The sequence below is a fragment of the Trachinotus anak genome, unplaced genomic scaffold (assembly GCF_046630095.1).
Source record: "Trachinotus anak isolate AG129_WGS33_773 ecotype Australia unplaced genomic scaffold, CSIRO_AGI_Tana_v1 ptg000003l, whole genome shotgun sequence".
NCBI classification, from domain to species: Eukaryota; Metazoa; Chordata; class Actinopteri; order Carangiformes; family Carangidae; genus Trachinotus; species Trachinotus anak.
The window spans coordinates 4871849-4891594 of record NW_027273854.1 but is presented as its reverse complement, the minus strand read 5'-3'; the positions used below and the strand labels follow the sequence as shown (position 1 = coordinate 4891594).

The 19746-nt window shown below is 43.9% G+C and overlaps 3 protein-coding genes across 5 annotated transcripts in view; 1 reads left to right on the top strand and 2 right to left on the bottom strand.

Annotated features, from left to right (window-relative positions):
* Positions 1-328: 328 nt before the first annotated feature.
* On the bottom strand, positions 329-4510 carry phb (prohibitin). The gene is made up of 7 exons (XM_071468232.1): positions 4414-4510; positions 3792-3885; positions 2191-2352; positions 1891-2033; positions 1676-1792; positions 1473-1568; positions 329-1353 (listed from the first exon to the last, which is right to left on the bottom strand). Exons 2-7 carry the CDS (start codon positions 3874-3876, stop codon positions 1141-1143), a joined length of 816 nt encoding a protein of 271 aa, XP_071324333.1. The 5' UTR covers positions 3877-3885; positions 4414-4510; the 3' UTR covers positions 329-1140.
* A 1168-nt stretch (positions 4511-5678) lies between these two features.
* LOC139612479 (uncharacterized) lies at positions 5679-11822 on the top strand. Of its 3 annotated transcripts, none has more exons than XM_071468095.1 (6): positions 5679-5833; positions 6735-6942; positions 7415-7518; positions 7616-10378; positions 10960-11168; positions 11277-11822. In XM_071468095.1, exons 2-6 carry the CDS (start codon positions 6759-6761, stop codon positions 11362-11364), a joined length of 3348 nt encoding a protein of 1115 aa, XP_071324196.1. In that variant the 5' UTR covers positions 5679-5833; positions 6735-6758; the 3' UTR covers positions 11365-11822. The 3 variants fall into 3 exon arrangements, with proteins under 3 accessions (XP_071324196.1, XP_071324203.1, XP_071324211.1); XM_071468102.1 differs by having other exon boundaries at positions 5713-5833; positions 6759-6942; XM_071468110.1 differs by having other exon boundaries at positions 5780-5833; positions 6738-6942.
* A 2-nt stretch (positions 11823-11824) lies between these two features.
* vat1 (vesicle amine transport 1) overlaps positions 11825-19746 on the bottom strand; it is a 30477-nt gene continuing 22555 nt past the window's right edge. The window contains exon 6 of the mRNA XM_071468118.1: positions 11825-17677. Within this exon, the coding sequence (XP_071324219.1) occupies positions 17405-17677 (273 nt within the window). The 3' untranslated portion in view covers positions 11825-17404. The remainder of the gene's footprint in view (positions 17678-19746) is intronic.

The following is a 19746-nucleotide window of genomic DNA, read 5'->3' as shown; positions in this document are numbered from 1 at the left end:
CCATGCCTTTGTCTAAAGTGAGTTTCATTAATCTGACTTGATTTCACCTTGAACTATACATCTGGAAACATTTAAAAGCTTTTAATTTCTTCCCAATCAGCTATTTTCCAAAACTTTTCATCAGCGCTGCCAGTGACAGATAAATATTTACCCATTTTTCAAACATCAAAATGGAGCAGTTGTTACGGAAGCAACAGCACAACTGACTGCTTCTCTGCTATTTTAATCACCAAGAAGATGTAATTATAACGCACCCTCATGTGGTGACAATTATGATTACACTCAATAACAAATGTACAACTCGTGGCTTGAGAACAAGTGTGACCACTGGGAGGTAGAAAGACAATTTTATTGTTAAGTTGAGCCATTTGTGAAACACGGGGCCTTATACTGTCTCCACACAAACTAAAGACACAGCGACAACAGCAGAGAATAAAGACTTGTCTATTTTCTGAGCAGGCACATTCCAATCGACAGGGGGTGGCAATATCATTTATGAAGACAATTTGCTAGAGAGCAGATATATTTCAGAAATTTTATCCGTCTACCAAGTCAGAACACAGAGACTTTAATTAAAATGAATAAACCATCTCTAATCATTGTCATGTCTTACAATGTGAATCCAAAGTAGAGCCTTTCATTACAGATTGAATATAGTTATACAATTTGATGAAACTTTCCAGCACAATAACAGAGTAATAGCTTTTATTGTTCACAATTTAAAAGCTTATCTTTTAAAGGAATTACGTTGTCTTCTCTTGATGTAAAATCACTCTGTTGCTTTTCACACATGCAGTGCTCTTAATCTGAAACAATGTAGTAAAGACAAATCTTTAGAGAATTTACTGCATTGTTAATTCTTCTCAAAACAAAGTACTATATATAGGTTATCACAGAGGGAGCGATTAACCTTCCTTACACATGGGTGGACTTCATAATTGTATCCATCTCAGACCTCTCACTTTGTCTCCCACCATGCTGCTATCAGCAGAGCCCAGTCCAGAGTTGGTTAGAGAAAGAGTGGGAGGAATGTGAGTGTGAAGATGGGAGCGTCCTTATTGAAACCTCCAACCCCCCCTTCCATGGCCCATGTAACGGCTGGAGACAGCATGAGTGGGGCGGACATGGGGTGGGATGTCATCACTGGGGCAACTGGAGCAGCGTGCCCTGTCCTGAGGGCAAGTAGGTGACGTTGCGGGAGCGGGAGAGCTGGAAGGCGATGTCCTCAGCTGCCTCCAGCTTACGCAGCTCTACCAGACCATCACCAGCCTCCATTAGGGAGTTGGCGATGAGCAAGGCAGCTTGAGAGTCTCCCTCTGCTGAGATGATGGCAGCCTGCTTCTGTTGCTCTGCCTAAGAGGATAAAAAGAAGATTACTCATTCATCGTTTTTCCACAGTAGAGACATCATACAAAGTTTTAAATGCACAAGTACTACAGGGATAACAGGGTCGGTTTGTATGTTAAAAATACCTTCTCTACGACAAAACGGGCCCTCTCAGCCTCTTGCTGGGCCACCTGCTTCATCTCAACAGCCTCTGTGAATTCCTTGCCAAAGGTTAAGTGCGTCTGAAAGAACACAATGCAATTGTTTCCATGAGTTAAAATCCGCAATATAATTGTTTCCCCAAAAATAGAAAATAGTCATTAGTGCAAAATTTGCCAGCAGCTCCTACCAGTGACACATCATCCAAGATGAGGCCGAAGGTGGAGGCTCTTTCTGTGAGGTCCTCGCTGACCTGCCGAGACACAAGCTCTCTCTGGGTGATGAGCTCACCAGCATCAAACCGGGCCTGTGAGAGAGAGACACAAGAGACACAGTAGTTTATGTCTCCGTTTAGCTGCTCACTCTCAACAAAGGTTGTTGTTCCTCTTTCTGACTGACACTCACCACTACGGCCTTTAAGACCTCTGTGGTGATGGATGGTAGCACCCTCTCATCATAGTCCTCACCAATACTGGTGAAGATGCGTGGGAGCTGGGTGGTCACCGGCCGGAAGAGGATACGCAATGTGATGTTTACATTCTGCAGATCTGTGGGACGTATGGTTCGAAAGTAACTCATACTGCTCAAAGCAAGCAAAACAATCCTCCAACAACCCATACAGCCAACCGGTTCTTGGGAGACATAGGACGTATATATGCAATAGGAGAAAAAAGACAGAGGAACAGTTCAAGCTTATTGATGTACCTTTACTGCCTGTGATGACAGGCACGTTGCGTGGACGGGAGCGGCAATCAAAGATGATAGGTTTCTGAACCCAGGGAATGAGGAAGTGGGTCCCTTCGCCAACAACTGCATCCTGCACTCCCCTGAACCTGTCAAATATCACAGCCTGGTGCCCTGCATCAACTGTGGAGAGACAGATTATTATTCTCTCTGGCAAAAGGTTTGTGTGTACAGCATACACGTTTTTATAGTTTATATCTCTACAACTGTCAAATGTTTTGTTGAGAACTTGAGAGATCAAATTAATAACATTGCTGAAGAGCTACATGGTGCAACATGGCTGCTATCAAGTTTATTACTGACAAATTTTAGGAAACATATTCATCAATTTTACCAAACTAACGCAGATAAAGGCTGCACATTATACACATATAATTTGAGTAACAACACAGTGGAGATTTCTGGGGGACACTGAACACTGAGGGTATGTAATGTTAAGTGTGTACTCAATACCTAGCAGATACCTTGCAATACCGATCATAATTACATAACCAGAATGTTAAAATTGGAATCTAAATTAGAAATGCCATTTGAGACTATCTCTAATGAGATAGTCTAATGAGTGGTCAGGGTATTCATCAGTTTTTAGAGCCTCTCAGAAAATTATGCTGTATTGGACTTGGGGCATTTCCAGGTTTAGAAGACGATTTCTTTTTTGCTTGTGTTTTATACATTTGCAGCATTTTATCCAAATGCTCCACGTGTGAGAAAAGTGGGCGCGTTTCTTTGTTTTTGAACCTTTTGTACATATTTTATATAGCTTCACTATAATAAGCTTGCAACATGCATGCATAACAAATGAAATTTTAAATATACCCTCTTATTTGGAGATTCCGCAATTAAATGGGAGGATACAAAGCCCTAAGTCTTACATTTTATAACAGCTTAATACCATAATACAAATGATGTCAGTCTGCAGTCACTTATATAAACTCGTTATAATTGCTCAGTATTCTGACTGCAGTGCTGATGTCAAAGACATCAAAATCACGTCAATGACTAGATAAATAGGCCAAAGTTGGAAATAAGCACAATTATGCTCGATTAGTGGTAAATAATGAGTTATGTTGATGCTACCTCTAACTAACATCTTCCTTATTATCTGACAACTATTTTCTTGATCCTCAAAAAAAACACTGACTTCCTCTGGGCTCGTTTCACGAAACACATTTCGTGTATGTTTATCAAATAGGTCTGCAACCAACAATTATTATTATATATATGAAATATCAAAAAGTTGTCAAAAGAGCCCATTTCAACTTCACAGAACTTAACTTGTGAAATATGACAAAGAAAAATAGCAAATCCTCTCTGGAATTAGAAGGTATTTGACATTGTTTCAGGATTTAAAAAAAAATCAAATATCAAAACAATTTTCAATTATTTCTGTCAATCAATTAATAGACTACTCGTTTGAGCTTCACAGTGGTAGAAGACAAAGAAAACAAGCAAATCGTTACATTTGAGAGCCCGGAAAAGGCATTTTATGACTTGCAAAACAAATGAAGCGATTAACTGGTTGCTTCGTTGATGTGTAAGGTGTCCAAGCGACCAGCACTCACCATTAAACAGGGCAGAGTTCACAACACCTCCACCGATGGCGAGGGCCAACCCCAACTTCCCAATAGACTCAAACAGCTTGGCCATGACAGCAACCTACATGTGATGAGGATGAGACAAGAGATTGAAACTATTAGTCCGCGTTGGTAACATTACTCCTACGCATTGTAAGCCATTTATGCGTTTGTCGTTGCCTTTGGAGAGCCAGGTTAAACCCCTTCTTTCCAAGAACAGTTGGCTTTGGCCTTGGATTGAGTGATCTCAAGGCTGAGAGTGCTAGCTCACTAGTTAGCATTAGCTCACCAGCTAGCTGTGAGCAGAGGCAGCTGATAGGCTAAGCTTAGTAAACAGGGCACTGTAGCTTGGAGTTTACGACTACTAAAACACTTCTGATAAAACGTGTGATCTAAAATAAAACGACAGTAAAGCTTGTGTCGGTCGAGTCCGAAAAGCACGCCGGGTGCGCATGTTACCTCTCCCTGATGGACTTACTCAACACTCGTGATGTGAGGTTATTCATAGATAACGCAAACAAATAACGTCTCCAATTCGTGTTGTAATTATTTCTATACAAACGTTTTCAACGATGCAAGTAAGACTTTTTCATTGAGTGTCATAACTCACCTCGGTTTCTCTCAGATGTCTGTGACCTCCACCGGACACGACGCACAACACATGAAATACCTGCTCCAAAGCGCATGCGCAGAGGCTGAAGCAATGTAGCCCCTGATTGGAGAATGCTCTTCTTCTACGGACTCTTTACAAGTTGTACGCATTCAACGTAATGATGCATTACTGCCACCTACTGTTTTTTTTTTAGAGTCTGGCTGAATCTCACATGGTTAAAGAATTAATTGATTGTTTAATAAATCGGCAGAAAATCATAATCCACTCAGTATCCACGAGTAGCCCACTGCAGGAATTCAATGACTATATGCTATAAATGTTAAAGAGCTATGTGGCTGAAGTAGTGCTCTGATTTAGCCTACCACAATGTAGAAATATGTAGTAAAAGTCCTGTATGCAAAATTTCATTTAATTAAAAGTATTAGTGTAAAAAAAAAAACATAAAAAAAATAAATGACTCATGACCCATGTCAGAATAAGATGTATTGCTGATTCATTCATGTGTAATCACCACCAATGTTATTTCTGATAAAAGTGGGGCTTATTGTTACTACTTCATACTGCTGGATGGCTTAATTGCAAGAATACACAATCATTTACTACTTGATTAGCAATAATCAACAATATGCAAAGTAACTAGTAACTAAAGCTATCAAATAAATGCAGTAGAGTAAAGATTGGGCTATGATAGTGAAGTGTAGGAGAAAGTAACATTAAATGGAAATACCTATCTTACTGTGAAGTAAATTAGAGAATTGTATGAACCTGTGTATTTTTGGTTCAGTTGATCAGCCTGCCTGTTTCATTTAGGTTGACAAACCACAGTCTTACACACAGTCTGCATTTATTATACCAAATTGGGTCAGATCTGCTATTCTCTGCAGGCTGCTTTTTACTTTTACTTAATCATACCTCACAACAAAAATACTCTCTTACAAGTAAATGTCCTACATTCAAAATCTAACTTAAATAAAGGTACAAAAGTATTGGATCAAAATATATTTTGACAAGTAGAGGTACTCATTACTTATTGGATTATAGTTAGTGATAGTGCATTGAAGTACATTACATACTGCTAGGTAGCTTTAATTAGAATAATATATTACTGCTTATTTGTTGATTTATATTATGAATGAATGATTATGAAGGAAAGAAAGCTGTCAAATCAATGTGGTGAAGTAAGAAGAACAACATTTCCCTCTGAAATGTGAGGGGGTGTTAATATAAAGTGGCCTAACAATGGAAATCCTCGACGACAGTGAGGTCACACTGTATACAGGCTACAGACACACGGTCGCCCCCTCACGCTGACTTGATGAATCACACAATAGTTTGTAGTTTCACTTTTCCTCCATGGCTTGTAAAGTGTGACGGTCTTTGAAAGACAGACAGAAATCGCCCGTGAAACATTTGAAAGGTCAGTACCGATTCCAGATCTGGGAGATTATTAATGACCGACAGCATCCGATCCGTCGATTGTGCTGTTGGCAGATTGTCAGTTTAGATGTGTTTGATTTTTTTTCCACTTCCTTGACACTCAGCTCTGCAATGTAGATTTCCCCTCGCGTCGAGAGACATTTTTGTGACATCCTGTAGAAAGTAAACATTCAACATGTTTCGCATTTCTTGCAGGTTGGCTCTGGGTTTGACCAGATGAGTTCACAATTCAACACAACTGATGTGTTTACCGATACCTGTCGTGTGTGGGGAAAAGCTAAATCTAGTCAACAAAATTGCTGCCTTTCGGCCAGTTTATTTTTTGTCAGCTTGTTGCTATCAGAACAGCAGTAGACTGTGGTGGGGAGGAGGAAGAAGGGGCGTTGACTTCACCATCTGTCACAATCTGTGCATATTTATCATTTTCACATTGATATCCAAATTGCATAAGAGGGTTTGCACTAAATACCTCAGTATAGTTCTCATATTAAGTCAAATGTCAGCTGTCAAAAAGTCATTGAACTGGAGAAGACACCTCAATAAATTTCAGATTGACAATGATTTGTTCAGAATCTAATAAAGAAAGTCACTGATGATGGCAGCTGAAATGGAAATTTTTAAGAGTATGTTGATGTAATGTCCTAGAAACCCCCAATAGAGGGTGTTCTATTATCAAATATGTCTCCCTTCTTATTTGAAAGGGTGGGGTCTGGTCTTTGCATGGCTGCCTGATACTAACATTAGCAGCTTCTTAAAGCGACATTGTTGCTTTGGCTTTTTGTCACCATCATGTCGATGTCCATGCTCATCACTTCTCCAGACTCATGACAATCCTGTGTTGCTGTCTTGCTCCTGTTACTCTGAGAGTTTCTCCTCCACAGCAGTGATTGCGTGTCTCCCAGCAGATGGCAGAGCGGGGCAGGACCGTGAGGGTGACTGGGCTGCCCGCAGACATTGAGGATGACAGACTGAAAGACAAGCTAGTTATCCACTTCCTGAGGGTCAAGAATGGAGGAGGGGAAATTGAGTGTGTCACTATTGTTAAGGCGACACCCTTTTCAGCCCTCATCACCTTCGAGGACGGTGAAGGTTGGTAGGGTCAGGGTGTGTACATGTCTGTGCATATGAAGTGTGGGTGGGCTGGGGAGGGGGTCTGAATAATTAATTGATTCAATTACAGAGACATATTCTCTTTGTTTTTATTTCATGCTTGCTTTGGCAATATAAACTTCTGCTTTCCATTCTAACAAAGCCATTTTCAATTGAATTGAATTGACATGTTGGTGTGAAAATACTATTAACTATGTTAACTACATTAACACACAGATCTGAGGGTACAACATGAAATGCTTAATTAACTTTCAGTCTAAAGACCCCAAATCCAGTTGCAATCATTTGGAAAGTAATAGTAAGGTATCACACTGTATTGGCTGTCACCATTGATTTACACTGAGCTGGACTGTTGGCATGCAAGTCAATGGGATGGCCAATGGTGAAAGTGCTTAGTCAGGATGCTTCACAGACTGAGATTGATTTCCCTCTGCTGACCCCTCTCACACAGTGGCACAGAGAGTTATTCAACAGAGCCGGCACATTCTGGAAGTGGATGGGAAGAAGTATAAACTCACTGTAACTGAGCATCATGAAAGCCTGGACCCAGACAAGGTATGTTTAACTAGGGTGATGGAAAATATGTGAATAGATATTGAATATACAGTAAAATCCATGAATGTCTGTTGTCTTTCTTCTTTCATAATTATAGGTGATCTTAAGCTTATCAGCAACTATCAACTACAGCCAGCTTCCTGGGGGAATATTGGCATTGAAGAGCCTTCACAAGAACCACCCTGACATCAAGATAAACTACGATGCTGAGGAATTCTGTACATTGCGTGGGGCCTACTCCAAAGTCCAGGCTGCCTTTGCTCAATTACTTGGCTCCGAAGAAGAAAACAAAGAGTCGGGTCAAACTGCCCCCAGCGGCTCCAGGTCAATTCAGACAGCAAAGAAGTCTCATACTCAGGAGTCAGAAGATCAGAGCAGAAAACCTAATAAGCAAAGAGAACAAAGCGAGAAAGTACACAAGAGCAGGCTGTCCAATGAGGACAACTCAAGCTCACAAAGAGACCTGACCCCCAGTGGTTATAGCTGGGAGAAGACTGGCCAGGCAGAGGGAGCCGATCCCGGGCATCCTTCCACATCCGAGGAGGACTTCTCACTAATTGTGGATGCAGACATGTTCCAGTATCTGCAGAAACACTGTGGGGAGGAATACCAGCATATCCTTACTCAGTATGGTGTTGAGGTGGTGGATATGACAAACCAGGGGTTGACTACTCTGTTTCTGCAGGTTACAACAGGAGAGGGAGAGGGTAGGCAAGTGCAGCAGCGCCTGGCGTTGGCACAAAAGGCTATAAGTAGGCTCTACCAAGAGAATGAGACCAAGATCCGTCGAGCTCAGCTCCCAAAGACTATCCTGTCCCCAAGGGAAGGACTGAAAAGGGCGATAGAGAACTTAAATGCCAGACTTCCCAAGCTTCTTCTGAGTGAGGATGACAGAAATATTTATATTATTGGGAGCAGTAGTGATGTGTCTGAAGCTAAGCAATTCCTTCTCCTGGACCACGACAAAGTGAGGGCTAAAAAAGAGGATGTAGCCAGCCTTCTTATATATCCTTCATATGATTCAAGTTCATTAACTCCTGCTGATGAGGTGAGAGCGCCCTTCACCGTGTCCGCCACTGAAGGCTCTCTGGACGATAGAATAGATCAGCAGCTGAGGTCAGAGGGCAATGAGAGGAGAGCTGAAGGAGGCAGACGGTATAAGCTAGCAGCTTTGTTTAAGGATACAGGGCTGCCTGCATTAGGTAGTCGTCCAAATGACTTCACCTTACGAGGCCTCACATCTCCTAGTAGACAAACACGCACTGGGCCAATGTTAGGGCGTGACGTCCTGTCAGAAACAGCAGGGATTTCTGGTGAAAGCGTCCCCAGAGCAGAATCCCAAAACACTGGAGACGACATCTTGTTTAAAAGTGGAGATGCTTTGCATTCATTTGCCTCTGTGCAGAATAAAACCTCCTTGAACTCGAATTTCACAGACACTCGACCCAAGAGTTTGACATCCCCCCTTGGCACTACTCAGTCCAGTTTGTCAGGAAGTACCACACTTCCACCTGCAGGGTCTGGATCCACCTTAAGGCGAGCCAGTAGTTTCTCAGGAACACCTCAGCAGAAGGCTCAGGTTATGAGTCAGAAGAGTCATGACGACTCCAGCAAGTCCACAGTCAGAGCCAGGGCTAGAACTTCTAGCTTTAGTACCCAAACAGTGAGGGACAAGCATGAAGCCTATAATGCAGCGATTACAGTTTCCCTGGTGATGTGGCGGCACATAAAAGAAGCCTACGGCACCCGAGTGGACGACCTGACTTCTGATGTCCAGATAAAAGAGGGCCACCCAGAAGGTAGTGGTGATGTTACTGTCACCATAAGAGGGGCAAACTCATCCAAAGTGAGTTCCTGCCAGCTGGGTCTACAGAAGCTGGTTGAGTCAGTGAGTGTAGACTTCTCTGTACAGGAGCTGCCCTTGTCAGAGTTGGGTGTCACTGATCCAGCAGATGAAACTTTACAGGCTTGTTGCACCGAGGTGCGTAGCCGCTTCAAGAAGGTTACTATCCAGGTTTTGAAGAGGAGCTTATTTCTTCTTGGTCCGAAACAGTTGTGTTCTAAGGTAGCTGCTACACTGCAGGAGGTATTTTCTGGAGATCTGGCACAAATAACTGAACAACAGGACTTCTCCAGTCCCTCTACCACCAACTGGAATCCGTCCGATTCTTTACAAATGAATGAAGAGCAAAGTACTAGTCTGCACTGTAACAGTAATCCTCAGGTGATGCTAGAAAGCCAAACAGGTAAAACTGATGGTGCGGGTGTTGGCCAGGAAAGGAGGACAAACCAGATGAGTGACTTCTGTGAGACAGAGCTTGTGAATGGGTCCGGTAGCCAGCCAATGAAGAAAGACCCTGTCATGAAGGTGAAATTTATAGGTACAGTGGAAATTGATGGACAGAAGACAGAGACACTTGTCAACCACTCTACACCCGGAAATAATGGAAATGGGACATGTGTGAATGGTGTTGGGTCAACTACAGCCCGTACTGGTAAAGCCACTGCCCTTCATAAGAAAGAGAGAACCACACATTCTACCCAAAAGGACGGTATACAGCAAAGACAAGGAGAAATCCAGGACACCCTAGAAGAATCCAGGTCAGGTGAGGGAGACCTCGGCCACATCTGTGTGTGTGGGGACAATGGGGCGTCAGTGACGAGAACTAAGTGTGGGGCTTCCATGTGCTCAAAATGTGTGAACAAAGTGCATGTCCACTGCAAAGTTTGTCACGAGACAGATCCGATACCCCAGGGCGTCCGGGGCAAAATGAGATACTCTAAACTAGACATTAACGTACCTGGTCACAAGGGCTCTGCTATCAAGATCACTTACAACATTCCTGATGGGATCCAAGGGGTGAGTGAGATATATTGTCAATGAGAAGTACTGTATCTAATAGAGGCGAAACAATGGCGGCTCAGTTTACGTCTTTTTACTGGTTCACGCTTTTCTGTTGTTTTGACTGCTTTACCACTTCACAGAAGGTAATAACTTTCTGCACAGGCTCTTTATTACACTGTACTTAGATATGGGTAAATTAAAGCTCTATGTGATGAGTTTCTCATTGTAGAATATATGTTTAATTTCAACTTGTATTGTTGACTTCACAGCAGGATATGAAGAAGCATTTACCAAACTCAGCACCCTTCAGAGAGGATTATTCTTACATGTTTATTTTTGCTGTTCTGTGAAATTGAAGTGCTGCATGGGGATTTTGCTGAGTGTTTTTCTTTATAATGTGGTCCGCTGTGATCTGCAAGCATCCGCCAGCATGTGCTTGTTTATTGTCAAATGTCATCAAAAGTACAACAGACTGCAGTTGCAAACTCGATACGTATCACAAGAAGCTTTAATAATAGGACTTTACTTTTAGTTTATGCATGGTAATATCTAGAGGCTTTGTTTATGACTGCACCCTTTGCTTTCTGTCCTAACAGAAGAATCACCCATCTCCAGGAAAACCCTTTAAGGGAGGACAGTTTGAAGCCTTCCTTCCTGACTGCGAGAGGACAAGGTATCTGCTGCCCAGGCTGGACAAAGCCTTCAGGCTGGGACTCACCTTCACAGTGACGGGCAAAGAGGCAGGGGCCAAGGTCATCTGGGACTGCATCCCACACAAGACCAGCCTGCAGGGAGGCAAATCAGGGTAAGTGAGACCTGTGGGAGTGTCTAACGAAGCTGCAGAATTGAAGGTCACATATGCTAGTCTGTGTATGTCTGAGATGAGCAGCCTTTTTTTTTTTGTCTCTCTCAGGAACGGTTACCCAGATTCCACTTATTTGAGTCGCTTGTCTCAAGCCTTGAGCTCCTATGGGATCGAAGAGCCACCAGCCAAATCTTAAGAATAATAACAAAAAGCAGCAGCAGAGGAGTTCTCATCCACTTTTATACTCTGAATTCACGATGTCTGATGCATATCTTTTATATGCTCTCGTGTTATAGCTCTCATTGCAGCTATTTTTGATTTTTTAAAATTTTATAACCTGCCTCACTGTTGCTTTCTTTTAGATAGACAGACAAGTTGTAATTTTTCAAAATGTGTGTAAGTGACAATTGAGACCAACCACCACATCTTCATTGTTTCAAATAACATTGCTGAATATTTTTTTTACTGAAGTTTATTTTGTAAAAAAATGCATTTTGTACTGTATAGTGTGCATATTACTGTATAGATATACATTTTGTACTGTCCTGTGTGGTTATAAGATATTTGTAAAATTAATGAGTTTGTAAAAAATCTCTTTGCTTCGCTCCAGTTTTGCTCAGAATGGATACAGAAATAAAAAAGCACATCTCCTGACGTTTTTTTTTTGTTATGCTTTTTTTATTAGTCCTGGAAAACATGTAAGGCATATGGTAACATTACACACTGAAGCGTTACAAGCTCTAGAGGCCATGTGGACAACATGGCACCACGCAGTAAACCCAGAGTCAAGCACAGAAGCAGCATCAATTCAAAGGGTTTAAAAAACAAAGTCGAGACGAGAAGAGTGTTTGCAACCAGGAAGAAAACAACACAAGGCAGGACAGAGTAGAGGAGTACTAGCTTAGAAATCAACCTGTTGGGTATGCCTTGTAGAAAATTACCAGTAGTGACTGAACTGACTAACAGGAGGTGTGCAGCGGGATGGATGTGAGGTGAGTTTCTGAAGCATTCCCAGAGATAGGTTAAGGTGTATCATGAAAGCACCAGCTGGCCATGACAGCGCCCATGCTGAAGGTGAGGACGGGGAGTCAGGTGGCACTGGGGGTGGGGGGGGCAGTGGATTGGCTTCAGCTGGCAACTTGATACGACTGGAAGGGCATTCTTACTCCCTGACACCACGCCACTACATGACGACTAAACTAACGTGGAAAGAGACGGCGAGCTGTACATACACACATGCCTTATTTTCTGGTCGACTAAACATGCATCCTAGTACTGTACACGACAAGCCCAGCCAGGTTGCACTTTCTTAGCATCTCTGCAATGTTGCTGCGATGTTGCTGCATTGCAGAAAACCTTTAAAATGACTGCTAAGGAAACAATAGCTGCAGGCAGATGTGGTTGTTTGGGTTGTGAGTGTGGATGAGTGAACGCAGTATCTGGAAACGACCCACTCACAGAGCCTCTCCTTTTAGACTCACAATACTAAAGCGTCAAACGTGGATGGTGTGAAGGAAAAACTGGTGTGACAGTTTGTGCGGTGAACTCAATGAAACAGAATGATGATGTGTTTGTTGCTGAATGCTAAATTAAGTGGTTTCTTACATGAGGAAAAACTGCTGTTTGGAATGACCTGAGAAACCATATAAAAGAGAAAGAAATTCACCTCAAAGCTGAACGGTGGGTGCCTGTGAGGGACATCAGCTACACAAGCCAAGACAGACAGAAGAGTAACTATTGGAAATACTACACTCATTGTCTTAGTGTGCTTTTCAGACCTAAAACTACGAGTGTTAATTAGCAAAATCAAATCTACAACTGCAAATGTTCAGAAAATTACCACTTTTGTGTATTTTTACTTTGAAACACTGTTTTTTTATCCTGCGTATCTCTTGAGTTTGCTAAGTACTCTTGCATAAGTGTCTGGAATGACTGGGAAACCATTTCAAGATGACATACATCGCAGCTTCACCATGGTGGAAAAGCTCTCAGGCAGCAGGCCAAAGTAGAGAGGGGGTGGGCTTGAGTTTAACCAACAGATCCAGTTGAATCCCAACCCCCAGACGCAAAACACCCGCCCCACTGATTGAGTTCATCTCAAAGGCATCTTAGCTCGAAAGAACCAAGTGGAAAATGTTGAAAGAAAGAAAAAAGAATTATAATCTGTTTTCCACATGCAGATGAATGCATGCAATTTCAAATTCCAGATGTGAGAGTACTGTTTTATTTGCAATGAATGTGAATGTAGAGAGAAGGGGGTGATATGGAGTGGGGGGGTTTTGGCTGGCTGGCTGGCTGCTGCTGCTGCTGAACTGTGACTGTTGCACCGGCCAAGGCGCTCTGCGGATGCAGCACAGGAAAAGAGAAACGACTCTAATAATCCTTGAGTGAACTGAGATCAGCTGTAAAGCGGAAATGTTGTGTCTGGGGCAGGCAAGGGCTGAGCTATGATCAGCCAATAAGCTGGGGTTTTTACGCAGCTGTGTTACAGTATCAGCATCCCTGCACCAGCTGTGCAAAAACATCTGCTCCCTCGCTTGCTATACAAGCCATTTGGAAACAAACTGAAAGAAACAGAAACCCATAGAGAGGGATACCATGGAGCTTTGGATTTGGAGGAATTTTGCAATTTCTGTGAATCTATGTTTTTTTGGTGGAGTTTTGAACCTTAAATGCACTTTGTCCACTTCCTTCTCACTGTGATACTGATTTTGTGGTTGTAAACAAGAAGGAGGGATCGACCTGTTGCGGTCAACATGATGTAAGGGCTGGTAAAACACAGTGAAAAGGACGCAAATATGGAGGGAGGCGCCTCGGACTGAGGTAAGCTGTGTGCAAGGAGAGAGGCACAGTGCAGGCCTTCACTTGAGAAAGACTCCAACCAATCAAAAACTACAAATTGTGTTAAACCTTTTGTAAACTGCAGCAAAAATTCTGTCAGCACCCATGAGCATTTGGGATACAAATCTGACACACTGACAACTCTTTTGTATTTCCATTTTTCTTCAAGGTTGACGGAAATGCATCCAAAAAACAGAATTTTCTTCATATCTTTTATGCACTGTTAATATTCAAAGCATTGACAGAGGAATATACATACAATTTGGCACACATGGTTCAGACCAACAGAAAGACTTTTATCACATTTAAAAGGAGTGCAGGTTGGCAGGTCCCCACATAAAGAGTATGAGCTTTGAACTTTAAACCCTTGGATAACCAAAAAAAAAACAAAAAACAAAACAAAACCAAAACAAAACAAAAAAACAAACAAAAATGTAAAGGTAAATTAAAATAACATATTAAGTAAAACATCCTTTTTTTTTTTTTTTTTTTTTCAAACCGAAGCGTTTGTTTCTCACATGGCACTCGGAACAGAAGCACCGTCCACAGGTTCACAAAGGGAGCCCAGCAGATTAGAACAGAACACTAACCAGAGGCTGACAGGACACAGTCACTCCCCACACCAGCGTGGCGGTCACACTCCAGCCAAGTTCACTCCGCCCTGCTCCATATTTTACTTCCCACAGTCAGGGATGGATGAATGCTTTGATTTTAGCTGCCACCCAGGAGAAGTTGGCCTGGACAGGGACTGGCAAGCTGAAAATGGGGGGGGGACCTCGACATGAGTGCATGTGTTTCTATGTGTGTGTGTGTGTGTGTGTGCCACCTGTGCTTTAAGTGAGCTTCAGCAGATACACTGGGAGTGGATGATGGGAAACAGGCCGCAGACCTGGAGCAGAATCAAAGCCTGCGTGGGACTGGAGTGCGACTGCCATGCTTGTAAGTGCATTAAGATCAGCGAGCAGAGTGCAAAATACTAATACCAACTGTCCTCATAACACAGGCCTCTATCAGACAGGGAGAGAGAGAGAGAGAGAGAGAGAGAGAGAGAGAGAGAGAGAGAGAGAGAGAGAGAGAGAGAGAGAGAGAGAGAGAGAAAGAAGGGAGGGCTGGGTTGGGGCTACATTATACTGTAGCGGAGAAGTATGGGGGAGGTGGGAGGTGTTGCAGGGGTAGGGGATGGGTGCTTTTAAAACCTGACAAACGACCTGAGGACACACACACATCTTCACACACAATGGCACACCACACACAGCACATGAGGGAGGCCACTCATGCTAACACAACAACTTTTTTACTTTCTTTTTTTTTTTTTCTTTTTTTTCCTTTTTTTTTTAAACATTTTGTTTTTGTTTTTTACAAAGTCACTAGTCACCATCTGAGTCTCAACACCGGGGACCGGGCTCACAGACAGACAGGCAGGCCGGCAGGTAGATGAACAGCTAAGGTTTAAGAGTTGATATCCACCCACATGAAAGATTTAGAGCCCACCCAGTGGGATTTGTGATGAAACGCTAAGGTTTATACTTGTGGTCTTCTCAGATGACACCAGCCAGACGAGATTCATACTGGCCATTAGGGGGAGCGGTGTGCCGCTGCAGCCAGCATGCTCCTGATGACACACCATTGTCAATACTTGGTTTAAATTTCAGACTGGTGTGAAAACAACCAAAAAACAAACTATCCTAACAGCCTTAAAAAAAACTGCTCCACCTCCTCATTTAATCATCTGCACTTCTTAATACATTTGACACCTGCTGAAACACTGGTCCACAGCAGCGACTGTTGGCAAACACAGAGTTAGGGAGGCAGAAAAAGAGAGACACAGGGAGAGGGAGTCAGAGAAACAGACCACAGTGCCATCTCTGACGAGCCTGACGCCTGTTGCTATGCCGACCATAGAGAGGGAAATGGAAAGAGGAGGGAGAGAGAGAGAGAGAGTGGAGAGAAGGAGGGGAGGCAAAGTATGGACGCCAGCTTGAACTGAATTCTCCTCTCTCTCAGGTCAGGGTGATCGACAGGCGAGCGGCCGCTGTGAAAGCAGCCGAATGGCTCGAGGATCTGATCCCGAGGAGAGAGGACTGGTATTCACCTTCTTAACTTTGCTCATTTTGAGACGCTTCACTGTCTCAGCATGACAGAGGTCCTTTCATCACTCATTCAGAGTGCGTATGTTTGTGTGTGTGTGTGTATATGTGTGTGTTTGTGGCTGGTTTGAACAGAAACAAATTCTCTCTTAATTGGCACTGCGCACTTCTTGCCAACAGTTGGTCAGCTAGAAAAATCTGTAACTAAGGAGAAGGAAGCTGAGCAATGATTTCTGCCTCCCTATTCAATGCCGCACAGAGAGGCTCATTATGAAGGGAAATTCATATTCAGGCAAGTGCAAAACTGCAGCCGCTATGTTAGCGTCCACTGAAATGTGGTGGGAACGCATGCATTGTGGAGCTGTTTCCCATGCCACAGATGCAGACCGATGCAAGCCACGCACACGAAATCACCGATCTTAGGACCAGTCAAACATCATGATCAAAACCAAGATGCAAATACGAGCCAATCACAGGCGCCTCTGACTCACTCTCAGTGACATAACTATAAGCGTTTGGACACCAAGAGAGCAACGTGTGGGTGGGTGTGGTTCTTCGTTTTGTCTGCCTGTCTTTGTGCCTGTCTGTGGGTCCGGCCCGTGGGTAAGGGGGTGGTGTGGGAGGTGAAGGGGGAGTGGAGGGGAGGGGGGACTCAGCACAGTGAGAGGAAGGGGGGGTGGGGTGGGGTGGGGTGGGGGGAGCAAAGAGAGAGTAGGTGGCAGGTGGAAGTCAGAGCAGAACAATTTAGCACAGTGGGAGTTGAGGTGCGGAGGGGCATGTGGGGTCGAGGGTGGGGCCGAAGTGCGAGCGGGGATTACAGTTGTCAAGGAGACGGTAATTTGCACCAAGCCTGGACCCTACCCACAGTCCTCCACGGCTCCGAATGGGGAAAAAGATTCCAAGTGTTGAGGCTATTTTTACGATCTAGTGAGGTAAGGATAAAGGTTTGGAGCTGGTACAAGTGATTGGATTCATTTATTTTGATAAAGACTAGAAAACTGTATGGGAGGAGAGGGGACTGGAGGGAGGGGGAGTGGGCGGAGCCAGGCCTGAGTGATCACTAGCATTGTGGACTCAAGAGAGTGAAGAGGAAGAGATGAAAGACAGACAGTGGTGTGATAATTCTGCAATCTACCCCTCTAACCCCTTCCCATTCTCTGTTTGATGCTCCACCCCCACACCATCCATCTCCGTCACCCCCCCCCCCCCCCCCCCCCCCCCCGACCCCACCCCACCATCCCACACCACCCCCTCTGCTCCCAGGACACAAACCCCCAGGTGGTCTGCTCGACTCTCCATCCCTCCCTCTCACTTCTCCTCCTTCTTGACCTCTTCCTTCTTCTCTTCCTCCTTCTTCTCCTCCTTCTTGGGCTCTTCTTTCTTCTTGTCGTCCTTCTTCTCCTCCTTCTTGCCATCGTCCTTCTTCTTGTCATCCTTCTTCTTGTCCTCCTTCTTCTTGTCCTCCTTCTTGTCCTCCTTCTTGGCTTCCTCCTTCTTCTCCTCCTCGGGCATCGGCTCCGTGGTGAGGATCATTTTGCCGATGTTGTTCCTCTCCTGCATCTTCCTCATGGCATCGCCCACCTGCAGGGGAGACGGACGGAGAGAGACACTTACGTAAGGAAAGATGAAAGAGCCAAAGGGTGAAAGGAGGCAAAGGTGGATTTTAAACACACCTGTCATTGAGAAAAATCTAAGAGCAGCAGCCAGTTTCTCCCCCACCAACACATTTCTTCAGCGCTACGAGCTTCCCTGCATTCTGTGCTTATTACCCTCCTACCCTTCTGATACCACACAAATCTTCAGATCGGGCACTCCTCATATATTTCTTTAATATGCAGCATATGTGAAATTACATTTGTTTAGACAAGACTTTAATAATCTTTGAGAGGAAATGAGATTGTTTCGGCAGAGAAACAGAAGGATGACAAAATAAATGGGGAGAATAACACATTCTGCAAACATACTTTCAATATTAGAATTTATTAAGTATAAGTTTAATGAAATTAAACTTGTGATAATACGTATGAGATGGAGGAGACATGATGCAGAAAGTGAGAGTTTGTTTGAGGAAAACTGTAATGGTGCAAAAGAAGAGCTGTGGCTGTGGCCTCCTGTAGGATTAATGACGGGGTCATGTTGGTTCTGAGAACCCGGTTCGATCCTGGTCTTGTTCTGGGGTCAATTTTAGGTGCTGGATTTTTAAGAATGATTCTAATTTGAAGGCTTATATCATGATTCATGTAAAGTGGTGCTGCTGTGATGTTGTAAGTGAATTTCAATTGATTAAATTTTCTTTTCACTGGGCAGACTCACTAATAGGGTCAATAAAATGATGATGGTAATTGTATTAACTCTTTTTCCAGTGATGTGAGGAGGTCATTGCAGATGAATTCACCAATAAACCACAGCTTGAAGACGTGAGTTTCATCACAAGGGAAGCCCCGGGACGGGCACATCACTGACCGGGTCAAACTGGTGGTAAAATCAGAAGAGGATGATCCAACGTTTATCATGGGAGATGTTTGACCACGGTCACATTTTTCTTGTTTTAGTTAAAACTGTCTTTAAAAAACTTGTCCAGGTACCAAACCACTGGGTTCTGGTTGTAACATAAAAGCTGAATTTAAAGGACCCCCCCCCTCCCAAAATTCAAATAGTGATTGAGCCAACTGAGTGTCATTCATACGCTAACAGCCAGACCAGCCCCACCCTCCTCTTGACCACCGAGCTCTGTCCGCTGTCTGTTCCCGTCTCCATCGCCTTCCCCCTCCCTCCTTCCTCCAATCCCCCCGTTTGTGTGAGGCAGGCAGACCACCTAACGACCAGTGCCACGGCAACGGGGCCATCTCCTAGCAACGTAAAGCCCGGCTGAAACGTGGCCCTGACGACTCAGACACATGGGAAAAAAGGGGGAGGGGGGGCAGGCGATGACGACGGAGGGAGCAACTGGTGTCCTTCGGACGATTGAGGAACACGCCTCAGTGAAACTGAAAGGGAGGGAGGGGTGAGTCCGGGAATTATAAGAATCATCTTCAATGTGAATGAAAGTCACAGTGAGAGCGACTGAGGCTCTTTTGACGGCTCCACCCACTTCCACCCTTCACTCTCGAAGATCTGACAGCCTCTCTCTGGCTCCCAGGCATCTCTGGACTGGGGTGTGCTATTTGCAGCTACAGACATGGCTGTTATGTTATCCTCGTGGGTATCAGTGCAGATGTAGATAATGAACCAAGAGAAACCTCGGGAAGGAGGGATAATTTCCAGATATTGCCGGAGCATGTTCATTGATTACTAGAGCACAAACAAAGAGTGACAATGGAAAAAAAGGCTGTGATGGATGGGGGTCAGGGCGTGGCATTTGGAATAAGTCATCAAGTATTTGATTGGCTATCGCCCGACAGCTCTTTGTCTCTGCTGAGCATCAGTGTTTGCAGACATTCACCAAAAGCTTTTACACACCAATCCAGGGTGAGATATACCTTCTTCTCCCCTCTGTTTTTTCTGTGCTCCTTCTATGTCTCTTTTTCATACATCAGGGCCCCTCCCTGAGACAGACGCACACACCGACTAGAGGATGTCACCATAGCAACAAGAGAGAAAAAGCAAAAAAAAAAGATGCACTGTGAGGAGGGAGAAGGAGAGAATACAGC

Coding starts and splice junctions, on each gene's coding strand:
- LOC139612479 (XM_071468095.1), top strand. CDS start 6,759: ATGGCAGAGCGGGGCAGGACCGTGAGGGTGACTGGGCTGCCCGCAGAC. Junction 6,943..7,414: donor CACCTTCGAGGACGGTGAAG/GTTGGTAGGGTC, acceptor CCTCTCACACAG/TGGCACAGAGAGTTATTCAA. Junction 7,519..7,615: donor AAAGCCTGGACCCAGACAAG/GTATGTTTAACT, acceptor TCATAATTATAG/GTGATCTTAAGCTTATCAGC.
- phb (XM_071468232.1), bottom strand. CDS start 3,876: ATGGCCAAGCTGTTTGAGTCTATTGGGAAGTTGGGGTTGGCCCTCGCC. Junction 1,793..1,890: donor AGGTCTTAAAGGCCGTAGTG/GTGAGTGTCAGT, acceptor TCTCTCTCACAG/GCCCGGTTTGATGCTGGTGA. Junction 1,569..1,675: donor TCTTGGATGATGTGTCACTG/GTAGGAGCTGCT, acceptor GTGTTCTTTCAG/ACGCACTTAACCTTTGGCAA.